The sequence below is a fragment of the Diabrotica undecimpunctata genome, chromosome 6, assembly GCF_040954645.1.
Source record: "Diabrotica undecimpunctata isolate CICGRU chromosome 6, icDiaUnde3, whole genome shotgun sequence".
Taxonomy (NCBI): Eukaryota; Metazoa; Arthropoda; class Insecta; order Coleoptera; family Chrysomelidae; genus Diabrotica; species Diabrotica undecimpunctata.
The window spans coordinates 19,019,533-19,040,578 of NC_092808.1; the positions used below are offsets into that span (position 1 = coordinate 19,019,533).

Sequence of the window (21,046 nt, forward strand, 5' to 3'; positions counted from 1 at the left end):
ACTACTTTCTTGTGGCATGGTTAAGTTAAAGTTTATGTTTTTTATGGGATTAAGCCACAATTAATGGTTATGATTGTGATGAAAATCACATTTTTAATTAACTAGTATGTGACGTTTCGATTTCCACTTCGGAAATCGTTCTCAAAAAAGGTTTTTTTGTACAATTATGTAGAAATGTGTATAACCAAAGATGTTACTATTGGTTATGTCATTTCAAAGTTGACATGCCTGACCTGGATCTTGTAGGCCAATAGCCCCTAGTGGCTACAACACGTTTTGATGGTGGTGTCATTACTCTAGTAATATCAAAGTCATGAAACACAAAAGCAGCCAGAATGGATCGTCCCGCTTATTTTTGCACACACTGTAAAGCGTATTAATTACGTATCAGTTTTATTAAATTAAACCTTTATTCGTCCGCATCCCATCTAACTCATAATTCGAAAGTAAAATTTTGCAGTTCATGACCTGAGTCAGACGTGGAGACCCGACCCTATAACGCAATTCAGTATGAAAATAGTCAATGTTTTTAGGATTCATTTTTTTTTCGGATATGTATATTTCCGAGATGCATGAGGTTTTGCACCAATTCTAACAATATACAGTCATACTAGAACTAAATTACTTACCTGTTGACTTGGCAACGGCGTTTGAACCAATTTACCCAACAATTTTAATAGTAAAATTAACAAATCTTCGTAGGATACTGGTCTATCTTGCTTATTCGAATCTGAGCCTAGTACACTGGCAAAGATATCGCTAAAGGCGTGGTTCATAACTGTTTGTTTTTCACCTATACTTATACACTTAACTTTTTCTGTATTTATCACGTAACTATGAACCAAAGAGGCTAAAAAATACAAAAAAAAATATATTAAAGAAATCCGAAAATCAACATGATTAATTTAATTATCAAAGTTCATTGACAACCAAGTAATTTGATTACATAGTAGTATCGATCTTGCATTACCTTATATTATTTATCGAGAAATAGTTCAACAATTGATGTTTTAACATTCTTTGATATCGTAATGGTACTTTGAATTAGTTTAGAAGCAAAATCAGCATTACCAATATTTATAAAACTACAAGCCATTAACTGCAATATCACTACTACAATTTCGTAGCTGCACTGCAAACAATTCCAGTTTTAAGGTTGCCCACGAGTATTTGCTCCAGTCGCTTAGAATTGTTGGTCCTTCCGAGCAGGATTAATTAAACCTTTTACAACTTTTTAAAGTAGAAAATGAAATTGTATTGAAATTTTCATTTATTTACATAATAAATAATAACTTCAATCGTTTTTCAAGAAAAAACTGGTTTGTTTTTCTTTTAGTAAGTTAGTTTGAAATTTGAGTTATTTTCTACTATCAGAACATCGGTAGCTTTACATAGTTCTATACAGTAAGAAATTTTGTAAACTATTTCCTTCTATTATGTCTTAGGGTAGGACATGAATGATCTTAACGCCAATGTCAATTTGACAGTTTGACTTATTTTTCCATATTGTTTCATTTAGGCAACCTGTGGCTCTGTTTGCTCTATTCACTTGATCTTCCACATCAGCTTCGAGCTTTCCGAAGCTAGATAATGTGATGCCTAGATATTTAAACTCCATCACTTGTTCTATTATCTAACTTTTTAGCTCCAATTTACACCTTGGTAAATTTGTTGTTATAACCGAATATTTTGTCTTTTTTGGGGAAATTACCATGTTAAATTTTCTGGCGGTTGTATTAAATTGGTGCAGCATACGTTCTAAATCATCTTCACTTTGAGAGAGTACTATTGCGTCGTCTGCATAGAGCAACCAAATTCTTCGCTTCGCACTTTAGATAGTAATCTCTAAAAAATCGCTGGAGCTCTAATAAGCGTTTTTCAAAAGTTGTACCTATTTGTCTGATGTAAATTTAATGTGGGTGGAGATTCTAAATTTGGTGAAATTTAGGAAACGTAAACTTTAAATAATACCTTATAAAATGATTGTTGTGAAGCACTTATCGGAAATTAAATTGTGAAATGCTTACCTGTAGTTTCCAGTGTACTCATCGCTATGCTCAAATCAGAATTAGTAAAATCTAAATATAACATAGTTTGCAACAATTTACATTGGGCGTCGAGGGGACCTAATCTACACGCTACTGAACCCGAGGGTTGGGTTAATTGGTAGGTAACTTTTAACAATGTAGACTTCAATGTATTGCCCAGTTTACTTGTAGGACTGACGACGTCGCATCTCATTTGCAATCTAACTAAAAAGTCATGCAGTGCTTTGCACAAAAGAGGTCCAGCCTAAAAAGAAATGGTTTAGTAATCTAAGTATATCATATGCAGGATCTATTATGAATAATACAAGGTGAAATTTTGAAATTATGTATAATTTTCGATAAGTCATTAACAGGTTGAGTGCCAACCAGAAACTGAGTAGATAAGTGGATTTTAAATATTTTTGTGTTTATAATTTCTAGAATGCTTATAAATTTTTAGGAGAAACGGAGTCGTTATTTTTTCAATCCGACCATTTGTTTCAATTATATCGCCATTTTCCATAAGCAGACACCGGTGTCTGCTGCGGCACTGATGGTAACATTTTCCTTCTATTAATTCTGCAGACACAAATAGCAGAAACTGATATTTACGGCGCCGCTGTCGTTCAAACCTAACCTCAAAGACGTACACGTGATTTATTAATGAAATAGCTGTTGGTACAATACTTTTTTCTGATGAATCAACATTCACATTAAACGGTGAGGTAAACCAATAAAATTGTAGATATTGGTCAGCGGAGAATTGTCATATTGTTGGGTGAGACACATGTTCAGTATCCTCAAAAGGTAATCGTTTGGACAGGTATCATTTGTGATGATATAAGTAAAAAATCTATAAGCATGATTAGAGACGAAGGTGTTCCTGCGTTGGTTAATTAACATCTTAACGTAATAAATCCTAACCTATCGAATGAAAATGTCTGGTTACAACAGGACGAGGCAACACCCGATTATGCTTTAATTATAAGAACTTAAAAGAAATCTTCCTCAATAAATGGATTCGATGAGGAGGTAACATTGAGAGGCCAGTTAGATCGCCCAACCTGACGCCATTTGATACAAAAATACGGAATATTCCACCTCAAACTTTAAATAAAGTTCGTAGTGAGTTTTATGAGACTCTGTTATTTATAAAATTATAAATAATTTCAAAATTTCACCTTGTACTATTCATAATAAATCCTACATGATATAGTTATTTTCTATAGCTTTTTAAAAACAAAAATATACAGTGAAGATTATGGACTATGTTATAATTGTGTGAATCACCCTGTAAAATCAATCTGAAACAAAAAATTACAACGGAATAACTTAAAGAAAATGCCCCTTCTTAAATTTACTATATAAGACAAGATAATTGACCACGTTTTAGAAAAAAAGGCGAAAAATATATTTTGAGATGCAAAAATTGGTAAAAAAAAAACTTTTTCTTCAAATGTCAGCCATTTTGTTTTTTATTTCAATTTTCGATTAAAGGTGGTTGATTGTCTTGATTTGTTTAAATAATTCCGTTGGAATTTTTTGTTTGAGATGTACCAATCCTGAAAATTTGTGTCCATCATCGGACACCTATTTTTTGAGATGTTAACTTAGGCGCCCTCTAGAAAACGGGGTATTCATGGGAACTAAAAACAATTTTTTAAACTTATACTTCTATACGCGCGCTCCACGTTGGAAATTTGTATGGGAGTGAATCTGTGAAATCATTACATATGTAAGATAATGAGTAAGAGAGAGACAGAAGATATATTTTCTCTCTCTTCCTCTCTCAAATATAAAAATGTTCCTTTTGTATATATAATTTAATATTATATATATAAAATATTATTATTATTTATGCGATTAGTATTATGTGATGTATTTTGTATTATTTATTAAATGTTCATAATTATATTAGTCTTTTGTATTTCAAAATAATAATCTCAATAAATCACTGTATGATCCAGAACTGTCAATTTTGAAATACGTTTGTGTCATGTCCTCGGTAGCATAGTAGTCAGTATCCCCGCCTGTCACGCGGGAGACCGGGGTTCGATTCCCAGTCGGGGAGGACTTTTTTATTGATATTATTACATGGTAAATGTATAATGGTAAAACATATATGCGTCAGTAGAAAAGTTATGTATATTAAAATCCACAAGGAAACAAAGTTCCTGTATTTGGCTGTATACCATATATTAAAAAAATTTTGAATAAAATCCTTTATAAAAAGGTATATAAAAAACCCAGTTGGGCTATGTTGAATTGACAAAACGTTTTCGGAATAAGTATTCCATCATCAGTGTCTAGTTAATACATGGATGTAGCCACTAAATATGTGGGTAAAAACCCTTTAAAAATTATTAAATGAAATTTAGTTTACATTATGTCTAATTTACAGTTGAGATGTTAAAGTTACCGTTGGATTGGTAACATGGCGATGAATAACAATGGTAACAATGAATTTTACTGCAGAGTATGTGTAAAAAAATTTTTGCATTCAACTCCTTTTATACATATATGAAAATAAAAAAAACATTTACATCAAAATATTGATTCAATCCTTCATTTACTTATTACAGGTCAAAAGTTGTTTATTAATTGTTAGTAAGTTGTTATTAATTCTGTTTCTCTTTCTGCTATGTCTTACCTATAGCATTACATATGTAATGATTGTGCAGATTGACTCCCAAATAAATTTGTAACGGCGAATGCGTGTATAGAAGTATAACTTCCACCGGCAGTCCGACTGGACTGCCATACCCGTTTTTTTTTGTTTAAATCGAAGATAAGTTAATTATTAAAAAAAAATTCATGTTCGTATCTAATAAAGGAGCTGAGAATCCTTTTTTTGAAAATATGCATTTTTTTAGCTTTCTAACCTGTATTAGTACCTTCAGAAAAAATTCTTTTTTATTGTTTAAATATGTAAAAAGATGGAACTGCTTACCAAAATCTTTCCATTGAAAACAGGTCCAGTACCGGATAGAAGATTCAAGAAAAACTGAACAAAATTCACGTGGTTCACTATGGTATTCGCCATACCTGACAAATCAAACCATTTTTTTCCATTGTTCATATTACAAACTAACGTCAATGTTTGTAAGGCACTACACCAAGTTGTCAATGATAATCCAGGTGTCCAAGCCATGGCGTTAATCAGATATTTAATAGAAACGCAGTTCAAAACTATTTGAGGAATGGAACCGGGTACAAACTGCTCACACTTATTGGAAGAGTTTAATGTCAACCACAATTGTAAAATGTGTTCTATTTTGGAAGGGTCGTGGTTGTGAATGTTTTCGAACAAGGAATAAAAACAGAAAGTTAACATTTTTTGGTTGTTCAGCGCCGACTCTGACGGTGTATTTTCAAGAACGACTGGCCAAGGGTTTAGTTCGTTAAAACTCTCCTGTTGAGATCCTTCCAGAGATATGTTCTGTAATAGCAAGTGGGTATTTTTAATTATTATCTTTTTCAGCGTTATTTCTGAGTTTGATTGAACTCCCAACTCCAGTCTCATATCCATGGCGCAAGACAATCCAGAATTCAAAGCAGAAACTTGTTTAGAAACTTTTGAGGCAGTTTTGAGTTTCTGATCTAATAATTCGTCATAATCTGAATCTTCTGATTCAAACACTGATGGTAACGGAGGAAAATTGTTGTTACTTAATGGTAATGGGTGGCTGTTCTTCTTGGACAACATAGCCTCTACTTCTAAAAGTTCTTTATAATTATTTATCAAGGAATTGGTTTTTGCGTGAATACTAGATGGCTCCGCAGAGAATTTTATCGTCTGTATATTGTCTACATAAACTTCTGGAACAGTTTCTGAAACTGGAGATTTACATTCATTATAGGAATACAATACAAGAATTCACTCATATTTCTTACCGTTTTGTGTAAAGCTACTGGGGGAGGAAGTTGTTTCCGTTTCCATTTCAATGTCTTCTATCTTAACTGAACTCAAATCCATTGCGTCCTGCAAAAAACTAGCTAAAGCAAATGGCGCCCAAGGTATTTTGCTAGATATACAGAATTGGATAAGTGCCAGCAACTGATCTTCCTTAAGAAGCTGTCCCAATTGGAGTTTTGCTAGAGTAACCAACTTAGATATTACCTACAATATGAAAATTGGTTAGGAAAGTATAAGTAAAAATAAATTACATTTTAGTACAAAAAAAACATTTTTTGTGATTTCACCAGCAGTGTGTCATGCAATATCTTAATTGTAAATATATTATACTAATATAGAATACTTACTTTAAAACACAAGAGCAACATGTCCGCACTACAGGAGTGGTCCATATACAAAATTAATTGCAGGAGACCTTTGGCTACAATTAAACAATGGTTATTATCAATATTTTGTGGAGTATTGAATAATGGATGCTGTTTTTCTAGAGCTTGCTCCTTTTTCTCTTTGGCCAGTCTTCCTTCATCTTGCAGCTTTTTAATGGATTTTAGTCTACCTAACTTATCATGGACTATCATACTTTTCAAATTCTGTGTATAGACAGGACCACCGCCGACAACAATACTTGAGTAGGTCTGAAAATGTTAATACATTCGTTAAAAAATAATGTTATACCAAATTTTATTTGAGGTTACTTTGATTTTAAAACGTATTACCGACATATACTATATATTTCCATCGATGCAAATCGATAGAAAAAGTACTTGAACAGTTTCTTAAATAATGAATTTGAAAGAAAAGCAGTTGAACTAACGGAGGGAGACAGTAACTTTGATCAAATAAAAGGCATATATCGAGCACAGTTTAATTTAATCTTGCCCAAGTACTTTCGATCCCTAGATCATCTTCAGGGGCATTTCGTCAATTGCGGCCTATCCGACAAGAACAAAATGTCATAAACATATAATTGTACATCGTAGTTTGTAGTGTAGTGTGATGTACAATTATATGTTTATGACATTTTGTTCTTGTCGGATAGGCCGCAATTGACGAAATGCCCCTGAAGATGATCTAGGGATCGAAAGTACTTGGGCAAGATTAAATTAAACTGTGCTCGATATATGGTTTTTATTTGATCAAAGTTTATTCAATTATTATTAACTACAAAAATTACGGGTAAGCGATATTTTTGAAGTCTGTTTCACACTAATCACTGTTATTTGCTTGAATACATTTCAATGTTTTTTGTAGATCACTGTCTTTTAGGTGGTATTCTGGCACGACCGCAGGACACTTCCTACATGAATTCTGCCAATATGCAAAATCAAAAGTGGAGCGTCAGGCATTTGGAAAATATGTCCCAAAACGAAGTTGACGCCTTATTGCACGAAATTCTAAGTGACCAGGAGTCAATTGTCTCTGATATTGAAAGCGTCTTGGGAAACGAATTGGATGTTGATGAATTTCTGCGACCAAATAATGAGGATGTCTTTATTATTGTAAATATGTACATCGTGTTTGAAGACCAAATTAACAATCAAGATGAAACAACCAATACTCCAGATAATCAAGCATACGAATCGGATAGTGAAGACGATGTACCGCTAGCAGAACGGCTAGCAAAGCTAGATAACTCTATATTTTGGACCCAAAATGAAAGTTATATAAGTAATACAAACAAATTAATTTATTGAAACAACAGGCCCAAACATTCCAAATTCTGCAGAGAACCCCACAGATGTGTTTTTGGAACTCTTTCCTGAGGATCTAATTCACCTAATTGTATTTCAAACCAATATTACGTTCAAAAACACGGAGGAGGAAATGAATTTACACCTACCACAGAAGAGAAGTCAAAACATTTCTTGGAGTAAATTTTTTATTGGGTATAAAGGAAATGCACAGTTACAGATATTATTGGTCGTCACGTGATGAATTACGAGACCCTTTCATCAGTTCGGCTATGTCACGTAACAGATTCGCTTGGTACTAGGCAACTTACATCTGGTTGATAATACACTGAAGCCAAAAAAAACTGATCTCGGATTTGACAAACTTTACAAAGTGCGACCCCTACTGGCCAAACTCACGGAAACGTTCCTTGCAGCACTGAATCCATATGAGTTTCAAGCGATTGATGAGTATATGAGTATATTCAAAAGTCAAAGCAGTATCCGACAGTACATGCCCAATAAACATATAAAATGTGGCTACACAGCATGGGTTAGAGCAGACTCAAGCGGATTCATGTGTGAGTTCAAGATATATACCGGTAAAGTGGGAAATTCCACCGAAAAACTTAGGACAACGAGTCGTACAGGATCTAACAAGGGTCTTAGTAAATTAACACCACCTAGTGTTCTTTGACAACTATTTCAACTACATTGATCTTCCGAGATCTTTATTGTCGGAGGAATTTACGCAAGTGGAACCGTTCAAAAAAAACAAAGGACTTACCAGAGTTCAAAACTGACAAACAAATGAATCAAGGAGATTCAGATTACCGTATTTCAACAGATGGACTATCTGCGTGAAGTGAATGCGATTCTTTTAGCAAATCACCGAAATCCAGCAACAAACGAAGTTGTAAAGAGAAGACAAAAATACGCTACACTGAATGAGGTTTCATGTCCACAAATGGTAGTGCTCTACAACTCACATATGGAATATGTTGATAAATTTGACATGCTTCAAAGTCTTTATGAGGTAAATCGTAAAGCACACAAGTGGTGACATAGAATATTTTTTTATTTTGTGGATGCTTGCGTCGTAAACGCATTCATTCTATTTCAACCTAGAAGCCAATCCAAAAGTATGTCATTGAAAGAATTCCGGCTCTCTGTGATTAGAGGCCTTATTGGAGCTCCAGAACAATTAAAAAGGGGAAGACCATCAGCAGAAAAACCAATGAATAAATTCAAAAGGCATTCTTTTGGAACTGCGCCATTCAAAGTCTTCTCATATGCCCCAAAGAACTACTTCTTTGAGATGTGGCAACTGCAGCACAACAGCAAATGTTAACAGAACACAGTGGAAATGTTCATCTTGCAATGTCGGACTTTTATTTCTCATTTAATTTTTTTGTTACGCTATGTTCCTGATGGTATCTTGAGAATACCACATCCTGCAGGATATACTTCAGGATCAGCATTGTTTATTTTGACTGAATTTGTCCTAAGAATAATACCAAAATAAATAACTTTCACAAAAATCCTGTTTTTTTTTAATTTAATTTAATGGGTGGATTATCCAGTGTATTATTGACTTAATAATTGAATAATTAAAGAATATTACTTAATTTATGTGCGCGCGCAACCAGGTAGGATTTAAAAAAAATGGCTACACCTCAGAAACTATTAAAGCTATAAAAAAATTGTTTAGACAAATTTTTAAGATAAAGTCATGCCGATTGCCGATGCCATTTTCTAAAAAAAAATTATTTTTCTTTCATTATTTTACGAAATACAGCTCAATGAAAAGTCAACTCTTTTTTGGAAAATGAAGGTACTTTAGGATTGTAAACTTTTTTTTTTTAATAATAAACACTTTCAACTATCTATTACCAAATTTTCTTCCTTGATTTTTTTTTGATAAGTATAAAATTATTTATATTGAGAGTATGGAGATCTACAAATATTTCTTCAGATTATTTTGTGATATATTATGAATTTAAACAAATATAAACTATTTAGTTTGTTTATAATCAAAACTTCGAAAAAACACAATCAAATATATATTTACCTGTAAAGTATTAGTAGATGGTTGGGCCACCCTTTTGCAAGTTTTTTTTCTGTTATTCCCTTTTGAAGTATCCAAATTCTTAGTGCCAACCATTTCCCCCAGTACCCAATTCCACCTGTTTACTGAAGTAGATGAGGTTTTACACAGAGTTAACTGGAGTGAAAGAAACATCAGTTCCCAAGATAGTAGTGGCAAATCAATCGTAGCAGCTAACAGTGGCCTTCTATTGGATGTAAGCGGAGTGAGAGTGTCGTACACTATTCGCAAAGCTGCATCAATGCAAGCGCTTTTTTCAGAAGATTTTCGACTTAGATATGAAAGCAAAACGAATAACTTATCTTGAGGAAATCTTTGAATGCAAGAAGTTGCGAAGTTTTGTGCTAACGTATCGGCTAAGAAATCGCCCCAAAATAACGATTTCCCACAATTTTTTTCCAAAAACATAGCTCCTAGCAGCTGTAATCTAGAGGGTTGGGTCATGCACAAACCTTTGAAAAATTGCTGACATTCCTCTTTCGACATTTCAGTTGTAGCATCAATCGATAATAGAACTTCTAATAGACTTTCAGCTATTGATGTTAGTTTGTCGCTGTAAATTTCAGAGTTTTGAAAACTCGACGAATTAGTGGTACCTTCTATTCTGGTCATTACATTTCTTATTATGTTTAACTGGTACTGATACTTTATGCTTTCTTGATACGCTCCGAAAATTTTGTTGTGCTCAGCGTTATTACCAGTGCCGTTCCTGTCTTTCAAAATATTCATATACGTGGCTAAATGTGCCGCATTCTTCATGTCGGACACAATAAAAGGCTGTAAGAGCTCTTTCAATTTTGAACACGCTAAACTATATCTACAGCTAATGTCTTCGAAAAGTTTCGACAAAATTTCAAGTTGCTTATCTAAGTCTGAAGTTGGTGCATTGTTTGTCGAAGTTTGCGCAATATCAGGACATATTTCATCCGGCATTACTGTTATATGACCATAGAAATATCCTAGAGGGATACGGCATCTAACTGTCGACATTCCGTAGCGACCAACGACAGTTATCTGAAAATTAAGAAATTAATCAAAGTTAAAATAACAACATATATAAATGTAAATATTATGTTTATATGGGACTAAGCCACAATTGATTGTAAAGATTTTTAACTAATTAAGTAATGTTTGACGTTTCGATTTCCGCTCTGGAAACCGTTTTCAAAAGAGATAATTTTAAAAATTCCGGGAAAATGTATAACCAACAAGTTATTAGTAGGGGTAATGTGTTTTCCCCACCGAAGAAGAAAATAGAGAAGCCATCAAAACTGAAAAATAACAAAGCCCCCGGTTTGGACGCCATCAAAACTGAAAAATAACAAAGCCCCCGGTTTGGACAATCTTTCTGAAATGGTGGTGACACCCTTTTTAAACACATGCATAAATTAGTAACCGAAATCTGGCAACGGAAGGAAACGCCCGCGGACTGGAAATTAGGTGTAATGCACCCTTTTCACAAAAAGGGAGATATGATGGTGTGTGATAATTATAGAGGCATAACCCTACTTAACGTGACATATAAAGTATTGTTTAACGTATTGTACAGAAGATTGATACCCTATCCTGAACAAATAGTTGGGAACTATCAGTGCGGTTTCCGACTCAATAAATCAACAACGGATCAAATCTTCACAGTCAGGCAGATTCTTGAGAAAACGCTTGAGTTCGGAGTCGACACCCACCACATATTCGTGGATTTCAAAGCCGCATACACAAAAACTTCTACAGGCTATGGTGGAATTTCAAATGCCGCTTAATCTTGTTCAACTAACGGAACTTACACTCACAGTAGTAGAGAGTGTAGTCAGAGCCCAAAACGACTTTTCTAGACCCTTCCATTGTAAAAATGGACTGGGACAGGAGATGGACTGTCGTGTCTCTTATTTAACCTTGCACTAAAAAAAGTAATTCGAGAGTGCCATATTAATACGAATGGCAACATCTTTAATAAATCTGTACAAGTGGTCGGATATGCAGATGACATAGACATTATTGCTAGGTCCACAGAATCTCTGATCGAAGCATTTCGATCACTAAGGGCGTCTGCACTGAGAATGGGATTAAAAATAAACGCACAGAAAACCAAGTATATGTATTGTACTAGACCAGGCAACCAGATACCTAGACTATTAATTGATGATCTGGAACTGGAAGGTGTGGACACCTTCGTCTACCTGGGCTCACTGCTAACCAAAGACAACAATGTCAGCGAAGAAATTAAAAGAAGAATAGGGCTTGACAATAAGTGCTATTATGGCTTGAGGAAACAGATGGAAACGGGTCAGAAACGTGGTCAACTACACAGAACGACCAAGAATTGCTTAAACGTTTCGAGAGAAAAATTCTAAGGAAAATATATGGAGGAGTCCAAGAACAGGGTTTATGGCGTAGGCGCTACAACTTTGAGTGATACAGAAGTTTTGGGGAACCTGACGTTGTAAAATGTATTAAATTAGCACGACTTCGATGGATAGGACATGTAATTAGGCGAGATGAAGATGCAACGATCAGAAAAATTTTCGACCGAAAAGGACCAGTGGGAAGATGAGCCAGAGGAAGACCAAAACTTAGGTATCAAGATAACCTAGAGGATGATCTAAAATCCATCGGAGTTAAAGCATGGAGAAGAGTTGTCAGAGACAGGGGGCGAATGGAAGATTGTTCTGAAGAAGGCTTTGGCTCATAACGAGCTGTAATGCCACTGATGATGATGAATATGTTTTCTAAAGAGTTATGACATTGTAAATAGTTGCGTAGATCTAACTGGCAGCGATGCACTGGAAGGTATAAGTGAAAACTGATAAAGTCCGAAACATTTATGGTTCCATATGATAGCCCAGGGAAGTGGGTTAAACATAAGAATTAATAAGTATAGGTAAACTTCTGATTAATTTTAAATCTTAATGTTTACTAATTTGTTATATTTAAATTTAATACCTTTATTACCAACAAATTAACATATTACAGTATTTTAATGACAATATAAAATTAGCTCGAGACATTGAGTAATTGTGGTTGTGTAACGCCGATTATATGTTTGTGTATTGTGTGTTGCATATATATTGTGTATAGATTAAAGGTGATGTTGTGGAATTGGAATACAATAATATGGCCCTACTCCGTAGGCAACCACAATAACTTCTATCAAATTAAAAACAACTATGTAGTCAACTCACAATACACCTCTGAAAAGCATTGCTTCTGTCATTATTGTCAAAAAATTATTATTCACGGCTTCTTCCGTTACAAAAAACTCACTTCTTTGTTATAATATGTGAACGAGTAGTCATCTCGTGAAACATTCGCAACCAATCCGGTGTAATTATCGTAAAATCTGTGTTTAATTAGCAATGGCTATTTAAATCCAATTCTTCTGTTTTATTCATCCACGTAACTTGTGTGTGATCGCCAATATCCTGGAAATAGTGCAGTTTCAAGTAAAATCAAAATCGAGAGCGATGCGAGATGTAACAGAGTTATATCATTAATCATCCACGTTAATTTTCTTCATCGGAAGGTAAACGCGTCATCCACCAAGAGATAAACTAGCAGAGTGTATTTCTACATCCAAATATGTCCGAATCAACCCGTCCTTTTGATTTTAAAGCCGTGAAATACAATACTGAGCCAATAGGAGATAAATTACAGCCAATAACTGTAACAACCATCACGTTGGTCACACGTTACTAGTAAATAGTGTCAGACAAGCTCCTTATCACAACTGACAGATGACCAGGAACCCCCACCTCGTGTAGAATTTCTCATAAAACTGTTCAGTTTACATAGTCAAATGTCTACTGGTAATCCAAAAGCAGATGATTATAGACCTTATGAATTCTTGAGCTTTTTCTCAAAAATCTCTCAAACATTCTTGTGCTATTTGTCTATCCAGGTATTTCTGCATGCGACAATTGATGATTTTCGATAAATTTTACTTGGGTGTGAAATCAGTGATATGCTTTTGTAGTTACTATATTTTGTAGTTGCACCTTTGTTATAAATTGGAGCATTTCTTCCGATTGTATCTCCACAACAGCGTTCCCATTACTTACCATTTCATCTTCTACAATCTACAGCACAGTTTCTGGGTTTAAATTCTTGTTTCCTTTCGATGTTCGTGAATTTCTTTGAACAAGGTTTTAAGTGAAGTGAACTTTATAAATAAATATGAGTTTTATGTATTAGCTAATTGTCATATTTTAGTTTCTTTTAAATAAAATTAACTTTTGATAATTAATAATTCAGAAAAGTTTGGAGTGAATTGGAAGTTCATTTCGATATATGACAGTTAATACATCATTTTCTGCCATTTGGTACATAACCATAGTTTTAATTCTGTTTTCAACTTAAAACTTTACTATAAGTAGAAATAATATTCAATAAATAATAATGCTAGCATATATACATACCTTCATATATCTACATAATGGTGGCGGTTGTAGATCAGTCAACAATAAGTTCCTTGTTCCAATATCCATAGCCATAACCAATCTAGTTTCGTCGACATCTTCCTCTTTTAACCAAATATCGATCGTTAGTGTGACCAAATCAGAGCAAAAGGGAATAAATACATCTGTTAATAAAACGGGTTTACCAAAATCTAACGTTATATGCCTTCGTGCCCCTGAATGCATCCTTTCAACTACAATAACTTGCTTCGGTGGTATAGTCAACAATTCCTGCCAAGGCAGTCCGTTTCCTGGTGCAACTCGTGTTGGTTCTCTTTCGGGAATATTTATGGATTTATTTAGTACCCCCACGTTTTCATGAACTGATATCTTCGGAGGATTTACAAATACATTTTCAATCAACCCTACAAAACAACAAAAGGTAATGTATTATAGTACCTATTTTTTCGGTCTGGCCTATGTCTACGATTTTTTATAAAATCGAATCGAATAATAATAACATCAATAGTATACTATATAGAATGCCCTATATATCGGGGGTAACAGACAGAATTGGGCGAATACTTAAAAAAAGCCAATGTAAAGCCATTGTCGTTTAGGACATATCGACAAATCTGCCGTTGCCAAACACGCTTTGAGAAGCGGAGAACACCGGATACTGTTTAAAGAAACGCAAATGTTGGATCACAGTACTACCCACGGTTATATCGGGAAGCGGTGGAAATATATAAGCATCCAAATAATTTTAATCGGATAGAAGAAGGATTAAAAATTAATAAAACATGGATACCAGTATTAAAATCCACAAACACCCTTCCCGCAAATCACGAAAAAAGAAAAGCTACGAACGACGACACGCCCCCTCACGACGAAGCCAGTGGAGGAGATGCGAGTAGAAAATATAAATATGGCCTCCATAGTACAACGCGGCGTCAGTTTCAGCTTACAAGCGAAGCAGTAACATCTCCAGACGTTGCCAACCTCTAGTGTTGGCGAAACGTGGAGAACTAATCACAGAATACAAGTTTTAGCCCATTATCATCACATGCTTCGGTTACGCTGTTTATGTCTTTGCAGGTCTTCTTTATTGGAGGCAATAAGTACCGTGTCGTCTGCATATCTGAGATTGTTGACATTAATTCCGTCGATTTTAAAGCCTGTATCTTCAACTAATGCTTCTTTGAAAATAAATTCGCCATTCGGAGTAGATATTAATAGGTAGAGGAGATAGAATAAATCCTTATCTCACTCCACGTCGTATTTCCACTGCTTCCGTCGTGTCGTGTATAAAGTTTGCACATTGATGCCAATACAAATTTTTGATAATACGGAGGTCTCGGTCATCAACTCCCATCTGTTGCAAGACACCTATAAGTTTGTCATGGTTAACTCGGTTATAGGCCTTTTCCAAGTCGATAAAACACATATATACCGATTGTTTGATATCTCTACATCTTTGAACCATGATCTGCGAACTAAAGAGTGCTTCTCTGGTTCCAAAGTTGTTTCTGAAACCAAATTGTGTTTCACTATTTTGTTGTAAATTCTTAAGTGCAGTATTCTTAGGAAAATTTTCAGTACGTGACTCATCATTATTTTTTTCGGTATCATTACAAATGTTAGTAGCCAGTCTGCTACTGAAATAAAATGTCTTTACGTATACACAACCGGACGCAGCACGTGTTGTTTGCACACTGAGGTCGTTTACAAGTCCACTTCCCCCTTCCACCATTTTATTGACGCCATACAACATTGTAACAACTTCTTCTTCGTGTGCCGTGCTTGTTTTCAAGCGTTGGCTATCGTCGTACGCAAGCTGATGAAATGTTTCTCGGTCGGCAGCTATATGAAACAAATACTCGACCGTTCGACCTGTTTATTGTCTAATATTGTGCAGCCAGGTCTTATAATAACTACTCCGTCTAAATTCGTTCAAATTCCGAAAGCCTAACTCGAAAGAACGCAATAAATCGCTCAAATTCCCACCAAATAGCTCAAAACGAGATATCTCAACTTGGTTATTTTAGATACAACAAGCGCAAGACGAATTATCTCGGGATAGTTTCTTAAGGGGTTAAATTAATGTTAGTTGTGTTTTTGGTTAAGATATTTCCTCTATAAATTAATGCTCTGTATGTTATAGTTTCTAGAACATTTGAAAAACTACAAACTGTTTTATAAGTATAGAAATCCATCATTTTAGTCGTTTACTTATAAATACATTTCTTCATTATATTTGTAGTGAACTGAGGAAGCTTTGAAAAGCTTTATAAATACTTTATTAAACATTTAAAAATAAAATACGATTAAACCGTTCAAACAGGTTCTCTAATATTTAAATTGAAAGTATTTTAAAAGGTGGAGTTAATTAAATTGTAGCAATTTACGCAATAAACTTCTAATACTATATTTATATTCACCTACCTTTATTTTCTAAATATCCAGAATCCTGCAGCATTTCTATAACCCATTTGTTATATCCCGGTTTTTCCTTCACGTCATCTTTCATCATCTTAATTTTATCTACCAACTTTTCCATGCTATCCTCTATTAGTTGTTCACCTCCAACACTACTCGAAAAAGTAATAGGAACGTTATGGATGTAGGCTGAATTGATGTTACAGTCTGCTTTTTCCACTCTAGTACCTTCGCTGGACCAAATGCAAGAGAAATGTAGTGGCTGTGTTTCTATAAGGCCTTTTATAAGACGAAGTGAAGCGATGTTCTTGTATTTAACTTTGGTTGATGAAGGGGACAAAATATCTTTAGGATTAATATTGTCTTTGTTGAAGGAAAATGTGGAAGGATTTGGAACGTTTGGAGACGAATCTTGAGCCGGTTGGGTTGAAGAGTTTGCCGTTATCATATAAGTAGCTGATCTGTCTCCTTTCACGTACGGTGGCGGTTCTACGTCAAACAATTCTGGTTCCATTGGTGTGCCGTATAATCCATACCTTCCTCTTAATACCAAATGGTACGGGTTTGATCTGTTTAATAATTCATTGGCTACGTTACTAAGTAGTGCTGTACATTTCGATGCTATCATCGATTCTTTATTCTTTGTGGTAACTTTTAGTAATAAAGAAAACAACCACTGAAGACCGCCGGCAGATTTTATCTGGGTTATGGAATCTAAGATAGAGAATATTCCTTTAAGGACCATTGAACTAAACTGCTCTCCACAGGTTGTACTGATGTTCTCGGCTCCACTAAAAATAAAATAAGGTAAATCGGCAAACATATACGTTTCATTCCTGAGCTAAGTTGTAAGTTTCAATTTGAACATTTCATGATCATTATCATTAAAGCTACGGCCCTAATTGAGCCTCGACCTTCCCAAAATTATTTATCCATTCGGTTTTATTATTTACAACTTGGTGCCACTTTGCCTAGTGCAATATTCTGCTCAGATCACAGAACAATAGTTTTAATGAGTCACAGGATTGTTAAAACTCTTGAATATGAAATTAGTGACACACAATTTGGCTTTAGAAATGGTATGGGCACAAGAGACGCTTTGTTCGGCTTGAATGTGCTGGCTACAATGGATATGAACCAGGACATGTACTTATGTTTTGTAGATTTTGAAAAGGCATTTGATACATTGTACAATGTACATACATTAAAAAGCAATAATATTGACAGTCGTGATATGAAAATTATATCTAATCTATATTGGAATCAAACTGCTATGGTAAGAGTTGACAACCAGAACACCAGGGTTGCGTGCTGTCACCACTACTCTTCAATATCTACAGTGAAGCGGTATTTAAAGAAGCACTCTCAGATTCAATAGAAGGTATATCTATCAATGAAGAAATTTTGAATAACTTGCGTTTTGCAGGGGATACAGTAATACTGACCGATAACAACAATGATTTACAGAACGTAATGCAACGACTTAATGAATACTGTCATAAATACGGACTAAGGATGAATTTGAAAAAAAAAAATGCATGATCATGACTAAATCAGCAGATGCAAACATCCAACCGATTGTTGAGGATACTGTAATTGAGACTGTGGATACCTACAGGAACATGGATAACATCAAATGTAGACCAAACCAAAGAAATTAAGACACATTGAAATAGCATGCGCATCATTCGTTAAACTTAAAAAGTTTCTTTGTTGTCTGGATATAAGGTTAGGACTACGACTAAGAATGCTTCGGTGTTACGTATTTACTTCTCTTCTTTGTGGCTTGGAAGCATGAACATTAAAACCAGAACATCTGAATAAGTTGGCCGCCTTTGAATTTTGGTGTTACAGAAGAATCTTACAAATATCATCTTCTTTTTTGTGTGCCGTGCTTGTATTCAAGCGTTGGCTATCGTCATATTGACAAGCTGATGAAATGATTCTCGGTCGGCAGCTAGATGAAACAGTTCCTCGACCGTTCGACCTGTCCATTGTCTAATGTTACGCAACCAGGACAGTTGTTTTCTTCCGACCCAACGTTTTCCTTCGATTTTGCCCTGAATGATTAACAGGAGTAAGCGATATTTAGATCCTCTCATTATATGACCGAAGTATAGGACCTTTCTCATTTTGATGATGTTGATCAATGCTCGTTCTTTGTGCACGGTCTCTAGCCCGCGTTCGTTAGATATGTGTGCTGTCCACGGGATTCTGAGCATGCGACGGTAACACCATAACTCAAACGCTTCTAATTTGTTAAGATTTTTTATTTTTGTTGTCCAGGTTTCACATCCATAGAACAAAGTCGACCAGACGTAGCACTTCAATACTCTTAGAAGTGTGGTCAACGACAGACTTCTACTGCATAATACAGAACACCAGTTAATAAAGTTTTTCCGTGTGAGTTCTATTCTGGTCGAAATTTCCTCGTCACTTTCAACCCTGCAGTCAATCCAGCTACCCAGATATCTAAAGTGTTCCACCCTTTCCAGGATTTTGTTATCTAATCTTAGTACTGAGTCTTCGATATTAATTTTTCCGACCACCATCCATTTTGTTTTTTTTGCGTTGATTGTTAAGCCCTTTTCAGTGAATTCGTTGTTTACAGCATTCAACAGGGTTTGAAGATCTTCTAGACTCTCTGCCATTAGTGCGGTGTCATCGGCGTATCTGATATTGTTAATAATTTCACCACCGATCTTAACACCTTCGCGGCGATTATTTAACGCTATTTCAAAAACTGGTTCAGTGTAGGCATTAAACAACATCGGTGACATAACACATCCCTGTCTGACAGTTTGTAGTAGTCGACTCGTTAAGTGTCCATGCTTCTATCTCGTAAAGCAGAGTCGAGAAAATATAACACCTTGCCAGCCTAACTCTCAAGTCTAATTTCAGTTCTCTTTCACAAAGTACCTTTCTCATTTTATTGAAGTTTGTTCGTACTTTCTCTATTCGAACTTTGATTTCTTTGGAGTAATCGTTTGTGTGATTAATTATTGTGCCAAGATAATTGTAGTTTTCAACTTGTTCTAAAGTTTTACCGTTAATTGTCAGCTTTTCATCATTATTTTGGGTTTTTGATATCCTTATAAATTTAGTTTTCTTGATGTTTATTGATAATCCATATTCTTCTCCATACTCAACTATCTTGTTCATTAGCTTTTGGAGGTCTTGTAGGTTGTCTGCTATTATGATAGTATCGTCCACATATCTAATGTTATTAATTGGTGTTTCATTGACCTCTATTCCTGCTGTTTCTCCCTGAAGAGTTCGTTCCATAATTTCTTCAGAGTATGCATTGAATAGTAGTGGTGACAATACACACCCCTGTCGCACTCCTCTTTTAATTTCGAACTCTTCTGATGTATGTTCATTAATGCGTATGTGTGTCTGCTGTTTATAATATAGATTTTTTATAATTCTTCGAAGGTCATTGTATTGTAATTGTTTTGCTTTGAGGACGTCCATTAGCTCTTTGTGTCGGACTTTATCGAAAGCCTTGTTGTAATCTATGAAACAGATGTACATATCATGGTTCACATCCAAGCATCTCTGGATTAGTACGTTGAATGCAAAACGAGCTTCACGGGTACCTACGCCTCTACGGAATCCAAATTGGGTTTCTTCAATATCCATATAAAGTATTTGGTAAATGCGTTTATCTTCTTCTTCTTCATGTGCCATCTCCTCTAAGAAGGTAGACAACCATCATGGCAATTCGCACCTTCGATACCACTGCTCAAAAAAGGTCAGCAGAAGTGCAGTTAGACCAAGCTATCAAATTGTTTAACCAGGAGATGCGTCTTCTTCCGCGACTCCTACACTGTATTCTTCCTTGCAATATTTATTTGCTACAAGTTATCATGTCCCAGATATTGCGTTTATGGATGATCATATAAACATTTTAAGTGTGTGAAATATCAGGCTTATGGTGCGGTGGTCGGTGCATTCTCTAGCATTTTTCTTTTTTAGGAAACAAATAAATGTTGAGGTCAACCATTCATTGGGTATGTCACCCGACTGATAAATTTCATTAAAGAGCTTCAAGAGGACATCCATGTACTCATTTTCTATTATTTTAAGGATATCAATAGGCAGTTGATCCGGCTCCGAGCTTTTTCCGTTTCTGGTGTTCTTTAGTGCATACAATAGTTCTTCCTTTGTAATTTCTATACTTGTTTCTCTGTCCTCGTGAACTATCTATCTAGACTCGAGTCTATCTACCTCGAGACCTATCCAGAACTATCTAGAGCGGCAGTCAACAGGGTCGCATAGCCATGATGATTTCCAACCTTCAATAGAAGATGAAACTTAAAGAAGAAGAAGAAGCCACTCTGCCACACCGATTTTCAGGCATCAATGCTATGTAGGCAATTTAGTAACGGATTGTTATTATTCTCGGTTTTAGATCGCCTTCTTTCGGTGCCATATGAGGTCCTCCTAACGTAAACAATTACACGACATGACGACTTGATGACTTACGACCCTAG

At 35.1% G+C, this 21,046-nt stretch overlaps 1 protein-coding gene across 1 annotated transcript in view; it reads right to left on the reverse strand.

Annotated features, from left to right (window-relative positions):
- Bruce (BIR repeat containing ubiquitin-conjugating enzyme) overlaps nucleotides 1-21,046 on the reverse strand; it is a 90,284-nt gene that overhangs the window by 33,805 nt on the left and 35,433 nt on the right. Inside the window, exons 9-16 of the mRNA XM_072534390.1 lie at nucleotides 16,557-17,341; nucleotides 14,133-14,536; nucleotides 9,685-10,734; nucleotides 6,291-6,578; nucleotides 5,922-6,147; nucleotides 4,978-5,864; nucleotides 2,028-2,292; nucleotides 630-850 (exon numbers count right to left, since the gene is read on the reverse strand). Coding sequence (XP_072390491.1) covers nucleotides 630-850; nucleotides 2,028-2,292; nucleotides 4,978-5,864; nucleotides 5,922-6,147; nucleotides 6,291-6,578; nucleotides 9,685-10,734; nucleotides 14,133-14,536; nucleotides 16,557-17,341 — 4,126 coding nt within the window. The remainder of the gene's footprint in view (nucleotides 1-629; nucleotides 851-2,027; nucleotides 2,293-4,977; nucleotides 5,865-5,921; nucleotides 6,148-6,290; nucleotides 6,579-9,684; nucleotides 10,735-14,132; nucleotides 14,537-16,556; nucleotides 17,342-21,046) is intronic.